Source organism: Macaca nemestrina, chromosome 4 (genome assembly GCF_043159975.1).
Source record: "Macaca nemestrina isolate mMacNem1 chromosome 4, mMacNem.hap1, whole genome shotgun sequence".
NCBI classification, from domain to species: domain Eukaryota; kingdom Metazoa; phylum Chordata; class Mammalia; order Primates; family Cercopithecidae; genus Macaca; species Macaca nemestrina.
In genome coordinates, this window is record NC_092128.1 from 149,980,586 (window position 1) to 149,997,072 (window position 16,487).

Genomic DNA, 16,487 nt, shown 5'->3' on the forward strand with positions numbered 1-16,487 from the left:
AATTAGCCAGGCGTGGTGGTGGGTGCCTGTAGTCCCAGCTACTGGGGAGGCTGAGGCAGGAGAATGGCGTGAACCCGGGAGGCGGAGCTTGCAGTGAGCCGAGATCCCGCCACTGCACTCCAGAGCGAGACTCCGCCTCAAAAAAAAAAAAAAAAAAAAATAGATGTTGATGCTATGTTGCCGAGGCTGGCCTCAAACTCCTGGCCTCAAGTGATCCTCCCTCCATGACCTCCAAAACTGCTGGGAATGTAGGTGTGAGCACTGCACCCAGCCTTGTTTTTTTCTACAAAACAAATGCGGGATTATCTTCCAGAACTAATTAATATGTTCAAATAACCACAATCCCATTAAGGAAAAATGTCACTCGACAGCAAATAATCAATGCAGACCAATATGATCACACTTGCTGTGAAGGTGAGAAAAGTTCATCTTTATTACGTTTCCCCAAGAGACGCACTGCACTGTTCTCTTGAAAACGCACGGCCCATGTCCTCCTTTAGAACACACATCCTCTTTAAAGTAACATACAAACATGCCAATACAAGGTAAAAAATTACATCTGAATTCTCACATTTCAAACATACACTAAATATCAAATAAAAATTTACTTCTACAAGAATTTAGGGGAACTATCATGTAGCTATAAGTGTAATACATATATTAAGTATCATAGATAAAAAGAATGCTCCGTTCAGCAGCACAAGGAATAATAGATACAAAGATTTAAAGATAAAAGATTTAGCATAAAAAGAATTCTCTCTTAAAAAGGAAAACAAAATTGTGTTTATGTATCTATATCAGCTATAACACCCATCTCACAACTTTATAGGAACAATGTCTATTCAAAAATACCAGTATTTTCAAAATATTTTAAACAAATGTAGTAATAATTCTATGCCCATCTTTATCAAAATAAACCAATAAAATATATAGTCTATATTAGACATGTTAATATATATATCTAAGACATGTTAAAAATCACAACTGAATTCTGACAATTCAGTCGTAAGTCTAAACAGCAAATAAAAAATTCTGTGATGAGAACTTAGGGGAACTACCAATAGCTATAAATAGGAGAGATTATTATGTAAGTATCATAGATAAAAAGTGTACTCGCCCCAGAGGTACATGTAATAATACAGAAAACAATTTAAAGATAATATACGATTTAGGATAAAAAGGATTCTCTCTTAAAATGAAAATAAAGTTATCTTTATGTATATATAACAGCTATAACTCTCATCTAAAAATATACAGGAACTGCATGTTTTAAAAAGTACAACAATTTCCAAACTATTTGAAATAAACCTATTAATAATTCAGTGGCCCGCATTTTCCAAACAAACCAATAAAATGCATAATGTGCATGAAGCTATCTGTTACGGTCTATGGCACTCATATTTCACAAAGAATTCTGTGCCAATCTGAGTGTCTGCCGTGTGCCTTCAAATGCTCCAGGACTGCGGCAGCCAAGTCCATAGGAAACAGGACCTCCAGGTTCGGCCCCAGGGAGGTTGAAATTCAGCAATATCAAAAGGGAGGTGGTGCCGCAGGAAGGGGTGGAACCAGAAACACCCCTGGTTTCGCACTGTTCTCTATGGATTCCTAGAAGTAGCTCCCCCCATCCCCCCCCCCCGGTCCTAAGAGGACAACGTGATCACTGTATTCAGCTCCTTCTAGAACAGTCCAGGTTCTTCTAGATGATCTGCACAAATGGCTGCTGTCCTCCTTCGTGGTGTCTCCCATTAGCATTGGAATAAAGTTCTTGCTGAAAATCCGCATCTCCCTGGGCCTGGTGTTCTGGAAGTGAGAGAGAGAAGTCACACTTCAGGGAGGCAGCTCTCTAGACAGGAAGGTTATTCATGTCCCACGCACGTCAAGTCTAACTAGAGTTCAGAGCAATTGAGAAATGCAATTTTATCTCCTACCTTTCATTCTATACCCTGCTTCTGAACCATTGTGTTCAACTGTGATACTTAGACTTTGGTGACCCTGACTCCAAAACTCACTCAGTACACCCAAGGTCAGCCCCAGTGATCTTCATAGCAAGGACTTTGGGTGGGTCTGCCCAGGGAGTAGGGCACCCTCAGAGAATGTGGCTTTGGACCTCATCACAGCTGGGGCTTTTGTGTCACTTCAGAGCTAAACTTGTAACCATGCTAGATCCGTTTCCAATGTGACAACATCACGAACCACAAGTCCAGAAGCCTAATCCATCATCCTACCTCCTCATGATGAAGTCTCATGCTCTGCTCAACGTGGTCAGCTGCACAAGATGTAAACCAAAGCTCCACTGAACCCTCAACCCAAATCGGTAACTCAAGTGCGTCAATCATAATGAAGCTCCCCGAACTCAGTATTTGTGATTATTTTTGAGTCAGGGTCTCACTCTGTCGCCCGGGCTGGAGTGCTGTGGCAGGATCAGGGCTCCCTGCAGCCCCGAGCTCCCAGGCTCCAGTGATCCTCCCGCCTCAGCCTCCTGAGTAGTTGGGAGAAGAGATGCCTCCCACATCGCCTAGCTAATTTTTGTTATTTTTGTGGAGAGGGAATCTCGCCACGTTGCCCAGGCTTGAAGCTGGATCAAGCAATTGGGTTCCTCAGATTTCTGAAATAGACCCCAATAGTCTTCCTTTGCCCCAGAGGAAGCAGATGTACCTTCTCTCAGGCCGATGACCTCAGGCCTTCATGGTCCCTGGAGCTCTAGGAAAGGTGGCACGATCTCGCGCCCACACCCAGTGCTCTGGGTCATAAGCCTGGATCTGGAAAAACAAACATCCTTTGAGAAGATGGGGACTCGCTAGGATACCCCTCCCTGCCCTCCTCCAGCCTCCAGCCCACCCGATTCCTCCCCATCTCCACCTCCCCATGCCCCACCCACCTCCTCCAACTCCTCCAGGGAAACCCAGGCCCTGAAGCGCATGGAACGGAAGAACTGGAACCGAAGCTTATGGAACAAGGCTTTCTGAGAGCGGGTCTTCCCGGCCCTCCAGCGCATGGAACGGAAGAACTGGAACCGACGCCTACGGAACCAGGGTATCTGAGAGCGGTTCTTCCTGTACAGGAAGTAGATGATGTTTTGTTTGGGGGTCTCGCTGTCCTCCTCCATGTCATTGGCCAGGTAGCTGGGGACAGAAATCAGGTTACTGCTTAGGGGCACCACCAGGAGATACCTCCGGCTGAGGTCAGCTTCCCAGAGGAGGGCAGGGGACCGTCCTCCGCTCAGGACTGACACCCACCCTGCAGAGAGTCACGCCTTCCTCAGAGGGCTCTGCTGGACAGAGACCTGCTGAAGGGCGTCTCCCACTCCTTCAGGATGGAGACAAAAACCCAACTGGTGACCAAGAGTGGTGGCTTACGCTTAGAATCCCAGCACATTGGGAGGCCAAAGCAGGAGGATCACTTGAGGCCAGAAGTTTGAGATGGGGCTGGGCAACATAGCAAGACCCTCATCTCTATTAAAAATATAAAAAATATGCTGGACATTGTGGCTCATGCCTGTAATCCCAGCACTTTGGAAGGCTGAAGCAGGTGGATCGCTTGAGACCAGGAGTTTGAGACCAGCCTGGTCAACATGGAGAAACCCCATCTCTACTAAAAATACAAAAATCAGCCTAGCTACTCAAGAGGCTGAAGCATAAGAATTGTGTGAACCCAGTAGGCAGAGGTTGCAGTGAGCCGAGATTGGGCCACTCCATTCCAGCCTGAGGGGCACAGCAACACTCTGTCTCAATAAGTAAGTAAATAAATAAATAAATAAATAAACTGTCTAGGTGTGGTGGCACAGCTCTGTAGTCGGAGTTAATCAAGAGGCTGAGGTGGGAGGATCGCTTGAGTCCAGGATATAGAGGCTGCACTGAGCTATGATCTCAACACTGCACTCCATCTTGGGGGACAGGGCAAGTCTGTCTCAAAAAAATAAAAGAAATTGGATACATTGATATTTTGCCAGGACCCTGCCTTCTACATTCATCTAGTCTAATGAGACTGGGAGAAATCAGGGCAGATGACCTAATCCCAATGTCACATTATCATAGGATGTAACTGGAGAGCTACGGACATGCTGAAGTTGGAAGATGACGGAAGGCACGACAGAGGCTGTGGGGTGAACTGACTTCAAGGACTGTGTCCTTCCCTTCAGAACCACATGTGTGCGGGACACCCAGACAGAAAACACAAACGCAAAGTCAGTGGAGGGCATTTGGAAGGAGCAGTGAAGCCAAGCCAGGAAACACCAAAAAGGCAAGCCAGTGTGGTTGTAGAGATTGTAGAGAGGGTGGAATTGGCACTGTGGACCCTGGCCTCGATTTAGAAAGACATCAGCTAAGGCAGTTGTTCAGGTGGGCAATGAGGGTGTTGTGCTTTGGAAAGATGCTCAGGCTGCACTAGGAAGCCCCCTGGCTTGGGGAGAGACTCCAGGAGACCTTGTCAGGGAGCATTTGACAGTGGATTCGAGTGATGCAGGGGGGACCTGAACTGTGGTCTCCATCATGGGAACCCGGAGGAGGTCGATGGCGTTTGCAGTTGATGTGGGAAGGAGAGAGAGAAGAATCAGAAAGGCTGCTTCTGGGGGAAGTGTCGTGTCCACTCCTCCGCTCCTTTTCCCTTTTCTTCTCCCCTTAGGAGTGGTTTATGGTTCCTTTTGTTTTATTCTTTTATTTGTACACCAGCGTTGGAGTTTGTTTTTTTGGCTTTTTTTTTTTTTTTTTTGGGAAAAAGTCTCACTCTGTCACCCAGGCTGGAGTGCAGTGGCTCAACCTTAGCTCACTGCAACCTCCCCGTCCTGGGTTCAAGGGGTTCTCTTGCCTCAGCCTCCTGAGTAGCTGGGATTACAGGTGCACACCACCGTGCCCGGCTAATTTTTCTATTTTTAGTAGAGACGGGGTTTGGCCATGTTGGCCAGGCTGGTCTCAAACTCCTGACCTCAGGTGATCCGCCTGCCTTGGCCTCCCAAAATGTTGGGATTACAGGCATGAACCACCTCGCCCAGCCTGAGTTTGTTTTTAGAAACAACACTCTAAGAACAAGATAGTATAATCCTGTCTTTTTTGTACACAGAGTAAAGAGGACAAACAGGTGAAAGGAAAAATGAAAGGCTGGAATCCCACCTCCCCCGCTGTCCCAGGGCATTGGATATTGATGGATAGGAGGAAGCAAACCACTCACAGAGCCAGGAAGAAATGAATGCGTTGGTATTGCCAGGAGAAGAGGCCGGCCCGGCTAAAATATGCTATGACCATAGCCAGGAGATACTGATGGAGACAAACGAACACAGAGAGGGAGAGGTCACATCTTGGAAGAGGAAGATTGTGGAGAGGGGGAATGAGGGTCTGGGGAAGGGCTGCACCTCAGAGAAGGGACCTCAGTGTTGGGGTAGCTGTACTTATTTGGAAATGGCGGGTTGGAGGGATATTCGAAGGTTGGATGCAAATCTGAGAAGCCGGAGGAAGGGTTTTCGGTGATGCTCCCAGGATGGTGGACTCCAGATGGGATCTTTGGAGGGGGTGTGTCTAGGTGGGCTGGTGTCAGGAGGGTCTTTTGTGTGCCAGGCAGAGAAGTGTCCCAAAGAGCTGAGAGTAGAGGGGCCAGGAGCTCCAGGACTGCAGCCAGACTGTGGCCCAGGGCTGAGATCCCAGAGGACCCGTAGGAGAGATGGGCTATTCATTCACTTGGCAAGAGACCAGCAGAGTCCTGAGAGAGATGCTGACAAATCATAAAAAGACCAAGAACAGCTGGGAGTGGCGGCTCAAGCCTGTGATGCCGGTACTTTGAGAGGTGGAGACAGGAGGATCACGTGAGCCCAACAGTTCGAGAACAACCTGGGCAACATAGCAAGACTCTGTTTCTACAAAGATTTCAAAAATTCATTGAGCATGGTGGCATGTGCTAGTCCCAGCTCCTCAGGAGACTGAGTAAAGACGATTGCGGGCCGGGCGCGGTGGCTCACGCCTGTAATCCCTGCACTTTGGGAGGCTGAGGCGGGCGGATCACGAGGTCAGGAGATCGAGACCATCCTGGCTAACACGGTGAAACCCCGTCTCTACTAAAATACAAAAAATTAGCCGGGCGCGGTGGCGGGCGCCTGTAGTCCCAGCTACTCGGGTGGCTGAGGCAGGAGAATGGCGCGAACCCAGGAGGCGGAGCTTGCAGTGAGCCGAGATGGTGCCACTGCACTCCAGCCTGGGCGACAAAGTGAAGACTCCGCCTCAAAAAAAAAAAAAAAAAAAAAAAAGACGATTGCTTGAGCCCAGGAATTAGAGGCTTCAGTGCGCTGTGATCATGCCACTGCACTCCATCCTGGGGAGCAGAGCTAGACTCTCAGAAAAAAAAAAATGTGTGGGTGCCAAGACTCAAGATTGTGGGAGCTGGTCGGGCACAGTGGCTGACGTCTGTAATCTCAGCACTTTGGGAGGCCAAGGTGGGTGGATCACCTGAGGTCAGGTGTTCAGGACCAACCTGGCCAACATGGCAAAACCCCGTCTCTACTAAAAACACAAAAATTAGCCAGGCGTGGTGGTTCACGTCTGTAATCCCAGCTGCTTGGAGGCTGAGGCAGGAGAATCGCTTGAACTCAGGAGGCGTTGGCTGCAGTGAGTCAAGATCAAGACACTGCCCTCCAACCTGGACAACAGAGCAAGACTCTGTCTCTCTCTCTCTCTCTCTCTCTCTCTCTCTCTCTCTCTCACACACACACACACACACAAAGACTGTAGGAGTATCTGGTGGGAGGTGGTGGAGGGAGAACTGTGGGTTTGAAAGCGGTGCCCTCCCCCGGGCCGTGCATTAGAACAGGAGCACAGTTACATGGAGAACAACCTTACCTTGTCCGACACCCTCAGATCTTTGTCCCAGGCCAGGAATCTTTTAATGACAGGATCCTCTGTGATTAGAGAGCAGATGTCAGCGTGAGAAGCAGGGCAGGGTTTCCGTGGGAGCAGCAGGGCAGCGAGGAGAAGTGTGCCTCCCGGGGGGAAGTCTCAGGATTGTGGCCACGGGTGAGGGGGATGGGAGAGGGGAAAATGACTTTCACTGGGCAAGGGAGAGAGGCTCCTGCTCTGAGACTCCCCTGGGAAGAGGCCGAAGGAGACCCTGGGTGTGAGAATCTACAGGATGTAGGGCTGGGAATAAGCCAGGACACCCTCCCAGCAGACCCGGAGGGACCGCTGCAGAGTCATAAAGGAATTCCCATCATTTCCTCATGAGACAGTCACATCAGGGTGTGACCATGGCCTTGGTATCCCCCACTATGGATGGAGACACTTAGGTTTAGAAAAGTTAGTAAGAGACATTGAATTTCAGAGGGCACAGCTGAAACCGCTGTCTTTGTTTATTGATTTTGTTTTTCTTTATTAGATTTTTATTTTTATTTATTAACTTATTAATAAATAATTTTAATCTCAAATAATAAATAATTTGAGAAAGAGTCTCACTCTGTGGGCCAGGCTGGAGTGCAGTGGCACGATCTCGGCTCACTGCAACCTCTGCCTCCCGGGTTTAAGCAATTCTCCTGTCTCAGCCTCCCGAGTAGCTGGGATTACAGGCATAAGCTACCATGCCCAGCCTTGGTTTTTCTTTTGAGACAGGGTTTTGCTCTGTCACCCAGGCTGGAGTGCAGTGCTGCAGTCATAGCTCATTACATCCTCAAAGTCCTGAGTTTGGCCGGGCGCGGTGGCTCAAGCCTGTAATCCCAGCACTTTGGGAGGCCGAGACGGGCGGATCACGAGGTCAGGAGATCGAGACCATCCTGGCTAACACGGTGAAACCCCGTCTCTACTAAAAAATACAAAAAAACTAGCCGGGTGAGGTGGCGGGCGCCTGTAGTCCCAGCTACTCGGGAGGCTGAGGCAGGAGAATGGCGTAAATCCGGGAGGCGGAGCTTGCAGTGATCTGAGATCCGGCCACTGCACTCCAGCCCGGACGACAGAGCCAGACTCCGTCTCAAAAAAAAAAAAAAAAAAAAGTCCTGAGTTCAAGCAATCCTCTTGCCTCAGCCTCCCAACGTGCTGGGATCTCAGGCGTGAGCCACCACGCCTGGCCCGAAACCAAACTTTCTTATCCCACGCGCTGACCTTTATCAAGTCTAGCCTAATCCTCTATCATCTCCTGAGCGTCCCTCATGAATGATCACTTCCAAGTCCTCCCAGATGGAGAGCTCACCCACTGGGGGCATATTTTTCCCATTGGAAAAGAGTGGTTATTGGAAGTTTCCTCTTTTTAGAAAGAACAGGATTGGAGGTGCTCTCTGGGGTGTCCTCCTACCAAGCAGCCTGTTGAAGGCCTCGTGGTGCTCGGGGAGCACGGGCGACACTCGCCGTCGCTTCAGCTTCATCTTGAGGCCACACAGCGTCTCCACCACCCAGGTCTCCTCAGGTTCAGGGGAGAGCTCCTTCTCTGGCTCCTCATCAGACTGGTCCGACCACTCCCTCTTCCTTTTCCAGCAAACGGACCTACATGAGGGTCTGGGATCTACCCCAAGGGCTGAGTAAAGAAACCAGACCGCCGTGTAATGCTTCTGCAACTGATCACCTTAGACCCCGACCCCAAACCCCAAAGCACTCTCCATCCTCCCCAGCCTTGCAGACTGCTGGCTTCTCCATGCCATCTTTCCTTCTGTCAGTCTCCTCTCCTGAGCCCCATGTGCTGCTCCGTCTCCTCCCCATTCTCCCATTTCTCTGTCCTCAGAAGACTTTGTCCTTCCCTGGTCCCTGGCTCTCTGAGTCCCTTCTTTTTTTTTTTTTTTTTTTTTTTTTTTTTGAGACACAGTCTTGCTTTGTGGCCTAGGCTGGAGTGTAGTGGTGCGATCTCGGCTCACTGCAACCTCTGTCTCCCCAGTTCCAGTGATTCTCCTGCCTAAGCCTCCCAAGTAGCTGGGATTACAAGTGCCCGCCATAATGCCCAGCTCATTTTTGTACTTCTAGAAGAGACAAGGTTTCAACACGTTGGCCAGGCTGGTTTCAAACTCCTGGCCTCAAGTGATCCACCTGCCTTGGCCTCCCAGAGTGCTGGGATTACGGGTGTGAGCCACTACACCCTGCCTCAGTACCTCCATTCCTCCCACACACCCTCCTCACATGCTCCTTCTGGGCCCTTCCTTCTTCTTCTTCTCTTTTTTTTTTTTTTTTTTAGACAGGTTCTCACTCTATCACTCAGACTGGACTTCAGGGATGCTATCTTGGCTCAAAGCAACCTCCGCCTCCCGGGTTCAAGTGATTCTCCTGTCTCAGCCTCCCGAGTAGCTGGGATTACAGGCGTGCACCACCACGCCTGGCTAATTTTTGTATTGTTAGTATAAGTGAGGTTTCGCTATATTGGTCTGGTTGGTCTCAAACAACTGACCTCAAGTGATCCACCCATCTCGGCCTCCCAAAGTACTGGGATTACAGGCATGAGCTACCACACCTGGGCTTTGTTTTTCTTTGGACACAGGGTTTGCTCGGTTACCCAGGCTGGAGTGTAGTGGTACAGTCATAGCTCACTGCAGCCTCAAAGTCCTGAGTTCAGGAGTCCCCTTGACTCAGCCTCCCAATGTGCTGGTATCTCAGGCGTGAGCCACAGCGCCTGACCTGAAACCAAGCTTTTTTTTTTTCTTCCTTTTTTTTTTGAGACGGAGTCTCGCTCTGTCGCCCAGGCTGGAGTGCAGTGGTACGATCTCGGCTCACTGCAAGCTCTGCCTCCCGGGTTCATGCCATTCTCCTGCCTCAGCCTCCCGAGTAGCTGGGACTACAGGCGCCTGCCACCAGGCCTGGCTAATTTTTTGTATTTTTAGTAGAGATGGATTTCACCGTGTTAGCCAGGATGGTCTCGATCTCCTGACCTTGTGATCCGTCTGCCTCGGCCTCCCAAAGTGCTGGGATTACAGGCGTGAACCACGGTGCCCAGCTGAAACCAAGCTTTCTTATCCCAAGCGCCCACCTTTATCAAGTCTAGCTAATCCTCTATCATCTCCTAAGCGTCCCTCATGAATGATCACTTCCGAGTCCTCCCGCATGGAGAGCTCACCCACTGGGGGCATATTTTTCCCATTGGAAAAGAGTGGTTATTGGAAATATCCTCTTTTTTAGAAGAACAGGATTGGAGGTGCTGTCTGGGGTGTCCTCCTACCAAGCTGGCTGTTGAAGGCCTCGTGGTGCTCGGGGAGCACGGGCGACACTCGCCGTTGCTTCAGCTTCATCTTGAGGCCACACAGTGTCTCCACCACCCAGGTCTCCTCAGGTTCAGGGGAGAGCGCCTTCTCTGGCTCCTCGTCAGACTGGTCCGACCACTCCCTCTTCCTTTTCCAGCAAAGGGACCTACATGAGGGGCTGGGATCTACCCCAGGGGCTGAGTAAAGAAACCAGACTGCCGTGTAATGCTTCTGCAACTGATCACCTTAGACCCCGACCCCAAACCCCAAAGCACTCTCCATCCTCCCCAGCCTTGCAGACTGCTGGCTTCTCCAAGCCATCTTTCCTTCTGTCTGTCTTATCTGCTGAGCCCCATGTGCCGCTCCTTCTCCTCCCCATTCTTTCGTTTCTCTGTCCTCAGAACACATCCTCATGTTCTTCCCTAGTCCCTAGCTCTCTGAGTCCCTCCTTTTTTTTTGTTTCGAGACAGAATCTTGCTTTGTCGCCGAGGCTGGAGTGTAGTGGTGCAATCTCAGCTCACTGCAGCATCCATCCCCCAGATTCCGGTTATTCTCCTGTCTCAGCCTCTCTGGTAGCTGGGATTACAGGTGCCTGCCATAATGCCCAGCTCAATTTTGTTTTTTTTTTTTGTTTTTTTTTTTTTTTTTGAGACGGAGTCTCGCTTTGTCGCCCAGGCTGGAGTGCAGTGGCCGGATCTCAGCTCACTGCAAGCTCCGCCTCCTGGGTTTACGCCATTCTCCTGCCTCAGCCTCCCGAGTAGCTGGGACTACAGGCGCCCACCACCTCGCCCGGCTAGTTTTTTGTATTTTTAGTAGAGACGGGGTTTCACCATATTAGCCAGGATGGTCTCGATCTCCTGACCTCGTGATCCGCCCGTCTCGGCCTCCCAAAGTGCTGGGATTACAGGCTTGAGCCACCACGCCCGGCCTCAATTTTGTATTTTTAGTAGAGACGGGGTTTCACCATCTTGGCCAGGCTGATCTCAAACTCCTGGCCTCAAGTGATCCTCCTGCCTTGGCCTCCCAAAGTGCTGGGATTACAGGTGTTAGCCACTGCACCTGGCCTGAGTTTCTCCATTCTTCCCACACACCCTCCTCAGGTTCTCCTTCCTGACCTCTGACCCTTTTTTTTTTTCTTTTTTTTGAGACAGCGTCTCACTCTTTCACACAGACCGGAGTGCAGTAGCGCGATCTCGGCTCACTACAACCTCTTCCTCCCAGGCTCAAGTGATTCTCTTGTCTCAACCTTCCAAGTAGCTGGGATTAGAGGCACGCACCATTACCACCTGGCTAATTTTTGTACTTTTAGTAGAGACGGGGTTTCACCATGTTGGCCAGGCTGGTCTTGAACTCCTGACCTCAGGTGATCTGCCTGCCTTGGCCTCCCAAAGTGTTGGGGTTACAGGCGCGAGCCACTGCACCCAGCTCCCTTCCTTTGAGTTAGTCAATCCTGTCCCACCTCTTCTTGCTCCAGTCCCCTCACCTGATGGTCCCGACACTTCATCATCCACCACCTCCTGGAGGGAGTACTCCGAGGTGTTCGGCTGGGGGCTCTCCTCCTTATCCTCGGGGAGCAGGGTCGTGATCTTTCCCAAAATCTGTTCCATCCCACGGAACCTAGTCTCTGTTCTGTCCAAGGCCTTCTTCTGGACTCTGCTAGGAGCCAGAAGAGTGTGTTATGAATTCTCGAGGCTGGGAGAAGTCAGGAGTGGCGAACAGCTCTGAGAAGATACTGTTGTCCACCTCAGCTCCCAGGCGCCGACGGAGTCCGGTCCTCCAATCAGGAAGGTTGGAATCTCTGATGTCATTGGCCATTCCAACCTGGCAACCAGTTTGAAGAAAAACACATGTAACTGCCAGGCTGATCTCTTGTCCCGGAGATGCTGAGTGAATGGTATCTCCTGCCACTGTCCCGATCTCAGACCACTGTCCACAAGCATCTTCAGTGTCTCCGTATCCCTCTGTTCCCTGTCCCAGCAGAGGCTGTGTCCTCTCCACTCAAAGCCTGAGGCATGGTGGGGTCTCCTCTTCTCTGTACATGTCCATTTCAGAGTCCAGTGTGGTGGGAGAGGGAACAGGGTGGGAAAGAACTAGGGTAAGCAGAAACGATGAAACCTTACAAGAGTGAGATGATCATGTACAAGAGATCCCAGGAACACTGACTTGATGAAAAAGTCACATCAGAGCACTCAGTTTGGCAGAGCTTTTCTGCCGAATGTTCACTGACATTCACTGTCCGAGATTCTGTACTGGGGGTACACACGTCCTCTGCCCTAAGAGACATTTTGAGGTCTGAAAATCATAGGAATCTGCCCATGAGCTCACACATATTTTCACTGGTGTCCCCAATTTCAGGGAGTCCATGGATTGCCTAAAGCCAGCCCTTCCAGTTCGGCTAAGAAATTCTAGTTTATTTTATTTATTTATTTATTTTTTTTTTGAGACGGAGTCTTGCTCTGTCACCCAGGCTGGAGTGCAGTGGCCGGATCTCAGCTCACTGCAGGCTCCGCCTCCCGGGTTTACGCCGTTCTCCTGCCTCAGCCTCCCAAGTAGCTGGGACTACAGGCGCCCGCCACCTCGCCCGGCTAGTTTTTTTGTATTTTTTAGTAGAGACGGGGTTTCACCGTGTTAGCCGGGATCGTCTCTCGATCTCCTGGCCTCGTGATCTGCCCGTCTCGGCCTCCCAAAGTGCTGGGATTACAGGCTTGAGCCACCGCGCCCGGCCTAAAAAAATTTTTTTTGATAAAAAATAAAAGAGTTGCATGACATTCAGAGACCATCCGAAAAACCTGTGGGTTCCTGGCCAGCCTCAGTGGCTCACGCCTGTAATCCCAGCACTTTGGGAAGCCAAAGTGGGTGGATTACTTGAGGTCAGGAGTTTGAGACCAGCCTGGCCAACATGGTGAAACCCCATCTCTACTAAAAATACAAAAAAATTAGCCAGGCATCGTGGTGGGTGCCTGTATCCCAGCTACTTGGGAGTGGTGGGCTGGAGAATCACTTGAACTCAGGGTGCAGAGGTTGCAGCGAGTCAAGATTGCACCATTGCACTGCAGCCTGGGCAACAAGAGCAAAACTCCGTCTGAAAAAAAAGAAGCTGTGAGTGAGTCCCACACGGCTTCCTAGCGGGCTGCGGCTCTCCTGGGAGTCTCTCGCTCATGGGAAAGGCACAAACTGAACGAGGAAGCAGATCCCAGTGCTGTGGAAGTCCCATCGTTAGGAAGCTCTGCTTTTCTAGAGTTCAAATTTGCATTCATGACCCTTTAAACCGTCAGAGCTGGGTGGGTCTTTCTATAACAAAACAGTTTGCTGTCTCTCTCCTGGTTAAAAGGCTTTCAAAGATTAGAAGATCAATGTTCTGACGCCATTAAAATTTCTCTTTTGTGGAATGAAACACTCTGATTTAACTCATCTTCAAGCCTGGTTTGCATATTCCTCTCTCTTCTGGCCACCTTGTCTAGACACACTACACTGAGGCAGTGCCCATCTTACGTGATGTTGACACATTGTCAAAAAATGGGCAAACCAGGCACGGTGGCACATGCCTGTAATCCTACCACTTTAAGAAGCCGAGGCAGACAGATCACCAGAGGTCAGAAGTTCGAGACCAGCCTGGCCAACATGTTGAAATCCGTCTCTACTAAAAATACAGAAAAAATTAGCCGGGTGTGGGGGTGCACATCTGTAATCCCAGCTACTTGGGAGGCTGAGGCAGGAGAATCACTTGAACCTGGAAGGCAGAGGTTGCAGTGAGCCGAGATTATGCTACTGCATTCCAGCCTGAGTGACAGAGCGAGACACCATCTCAAAAAAAAAAAAAAAGGCCAGGTGCGGTGGCTCAAGCCTGTAATCCCAGCACTTTGGGAGGCCGAGACGGGCGGATCACGAGGTCAGGAGATCGAGACCATCCTGGCTAACATGGTGAAACCCCGTCTCTACTAAAAAGTACAAAAAACTAGCCGGGCGAGGTGGCGGGCGCCTGTAGTCCCAGCTACTCCGGAGGCTGAGGCAGGAGAATGGCGTAAACCCGGGAGGCCGAGCTTGCAGTGAGCTGAGATCCGGCCACTGCAGTCCAGCCTGGGTGACAGAGCCAGACTCCGTCTCAAAAAAAAAAAAAAAAAAGACTAGCCCAGATTTGGTCTGATACATTCAAAAAAAAGCAAAACAGCCACCTCTGACCTTTTCTTTTCCTGCAATGATGCAGTTTCATACAACAATGGCTGTAGGTATGCTGCGGAAATATCATTCAAGTGAAACAGAAGGGCTTTCCTGGCTGGACACAGTGGTCACTCCTGTAATCCCAACACTTTGGTTGGCCAAGGTGGGAGGATTTGTTGCGGCCAGGAGTTCAAGGCTGCAGTGAGCTATGATCCCACCACTGCATTCCAGGCTGGGCATCAGAGTGAGGCCTGTCTCTAAAAAACCCTTCGCTCCCCAAAAGGATTTGCAAATACCAGCCTTTCGGGATGACACGAAGGAACATTAAGATGCAGATGCTGGGACCCAGCCCTATTGATTGTAGTTCAGAAACTGAGGTGGGGCCTGATTTAACTCCCTCACTGGAATCCATTCAGGTTTGGAACTTTCTTGGTTGGACAGTTCAAGAGAGATCATAAAGCAAAGCCGCTGTGGACTGAAATGAGCAGACAAGGTTTTCTGAGCGTGGTGAAATATGATTTGGGCCTCACTTGGGAGGGCTGTGGCCAGGCCTTGAGTCCTCGGCTCAGTGGGACCTTCTGAAACAGCCTCCAAGCCGCGCCCCCGCTTCCTTTGCTGTTGGATGACCCCCTCCAGCGGCTTTGGTGCCGATGGGAATAAGTCGACCTGCAGCGGAAGTTCAGCCCGAGTCTCAGCCCAGCAGCCTCCCCGCACCTGACGGGAATCTGGTCATGCTGCCGTCTCTGCGGTTCTCTGCGGAGTCATGGTTTCTGTACCTTGAAGAGAACTTCCCCTTCTGGGACCCAGACACCCTGGAAACCCTGAGGAAAAAAGCGAATGAAATTACTGAAGACAACTCTGTGGCGGGGAGATGGAAAAGAGGCTCTTTGGGGTTTTTTTATTTTTTTTAATCTTTTTATTTTTTTGAGACAGAGTCTCGCTCTTGTCATCCAGAGTGGATTGTAATGGCTCAGTCTCGGCTCACTGCAATCTCTGCCTCCCACGGTCAAGCGGTTCTCGTGCCTCAGCCTCCAGAGCAGCTGGGACAATAGGTGCAAACCACCATGCCCAGCTAAGTTTTGTACTTGTAGTACAGATGGGGTTTCGCCATGTTGCCCGGGCTGGTCTCGAACTCCTGGTCTCAAGCAATCCGCCTGCCTTGGCCTCCCAAAGTGCTAGGACTACAGGTACGAGCCGCAGTGCCCAGCCCTCACTGTATGGATTTTCTAAAAAAAAAAAAAAAAAAAAAAAAAACAGTAAATTTATCTTATTTGGCCAAAAGGTAAATTAACCTTTTCTCCTCTCCTTTTTTTTTTTTTTCTTTTTTTGAGATGGAGTCTTGCTCAGTCACCCAGGTTGGAGTGCAGTGGTGTGATCTTGGTTCACTGCAACCTCTGCCTCCTGGGTTCACACTGTTATCCTGCTTCAGCCTCCTGAGTACCTGAGACTACAGGTGCCCGCCACCATGCCCCGCTAATTTTTTTTTTTTTTTTTGTATTTTTTTTTTTTTAGACGGAGTCTCGCTCTGTCGCCCGGGCTGGAGTGCAGTGGCCGGATCTCAGCTCACTGCAAGCTCCGCCTCCTGGGTTTACGCCATTCTCCTGCCTCAGCCTCCGGAGTAGCTGGGACTACAGGCGCCCGCCAACTCACCCGGCTAGTTTTTTGTATTTTTTAGTAGAGACAGGGTTCACCGTGTTAGCCAGGATGGTCTCGATCACCTGACCTCGTGATCCGCCCGTTTCGGCCTCCCAAAGTGCTGGGATTACAGGCTTGAGCCACCGCGCCTGGCCTTTTTTTTTGTATTTTTAGTAAAGATGGGGTTTCACTGTGTTAGTCAGGATGGTCTCCATCTCCTGACTTCATGATCCACCCGCCTCGGCCTCCCAAAGTGCTGGGAATACAGGCGTAAGCCACCGTGCCTGGCCTCTCCTCTCCTTTTTAAAGGGTATTTCCTTGATAAACCTTGTAATATAAATAATTTTTGTGCCTTTGATATGTATCTAAATCTTTTAAAAAGGTAAATGAACTTCTTGCCAACATTGCAACCCAGTTACAACCCAGGAATTTTTTTTTTTTTTTTTTTTGAGTCATAATCTCGCCTGTCACCCAGGCTGGAGTGCAGTGGTACGATCTTGGCTCACTGCAACCTCCACTTCCCGGGTTCAAGCAATTCTCCCATCTCAACCTCCTGAGTAGCTGAGACTACAGG

The 16,487-nt window shown here is 50.0% G+C and overlaps 1 protein-coding gene across 1 annotated transcript; it reads right to left on the reverse strand.

Moving 5' to 3' along the window:
- Positions 1 to 1,639: 1,639 nt before the first annotated feature.
- LOC105498010 (putative speedy protein-like protein 3) lies at positions 1,640 to 12,902 on the reverse strand. The gene is made up of 8 exons (XM_071095376.1): positions 11,604 to 12,902; positions 10,099 to 10,317; positions 8,257 to 8,475; positions 6,819 to 6,877; positions 5,164 to 5,249; positions 2,879 to 3,122; positions 2,656 to 2,759; positions 1,640 to 1,800 (listed from the first exon to the last, which is right to left on the reverse strand). The coding sequence occupies exons 1-7, from the start codon at positions 11,725 to 11,727 to the stop codon at positions 2,676 to 2,678; spliced, it is 1,035 nt and encodes a 344-aa protein (XP_070951477.1). The 5' UTR covers positions 11,728 to 12,902; the 3' UTR covers positions 1,640 to 1,800; positions 2,656 to 2,675.
- Between the last annotated feature and the right edge of the window lie 3,585 nt (positions 12,903 to 16,487).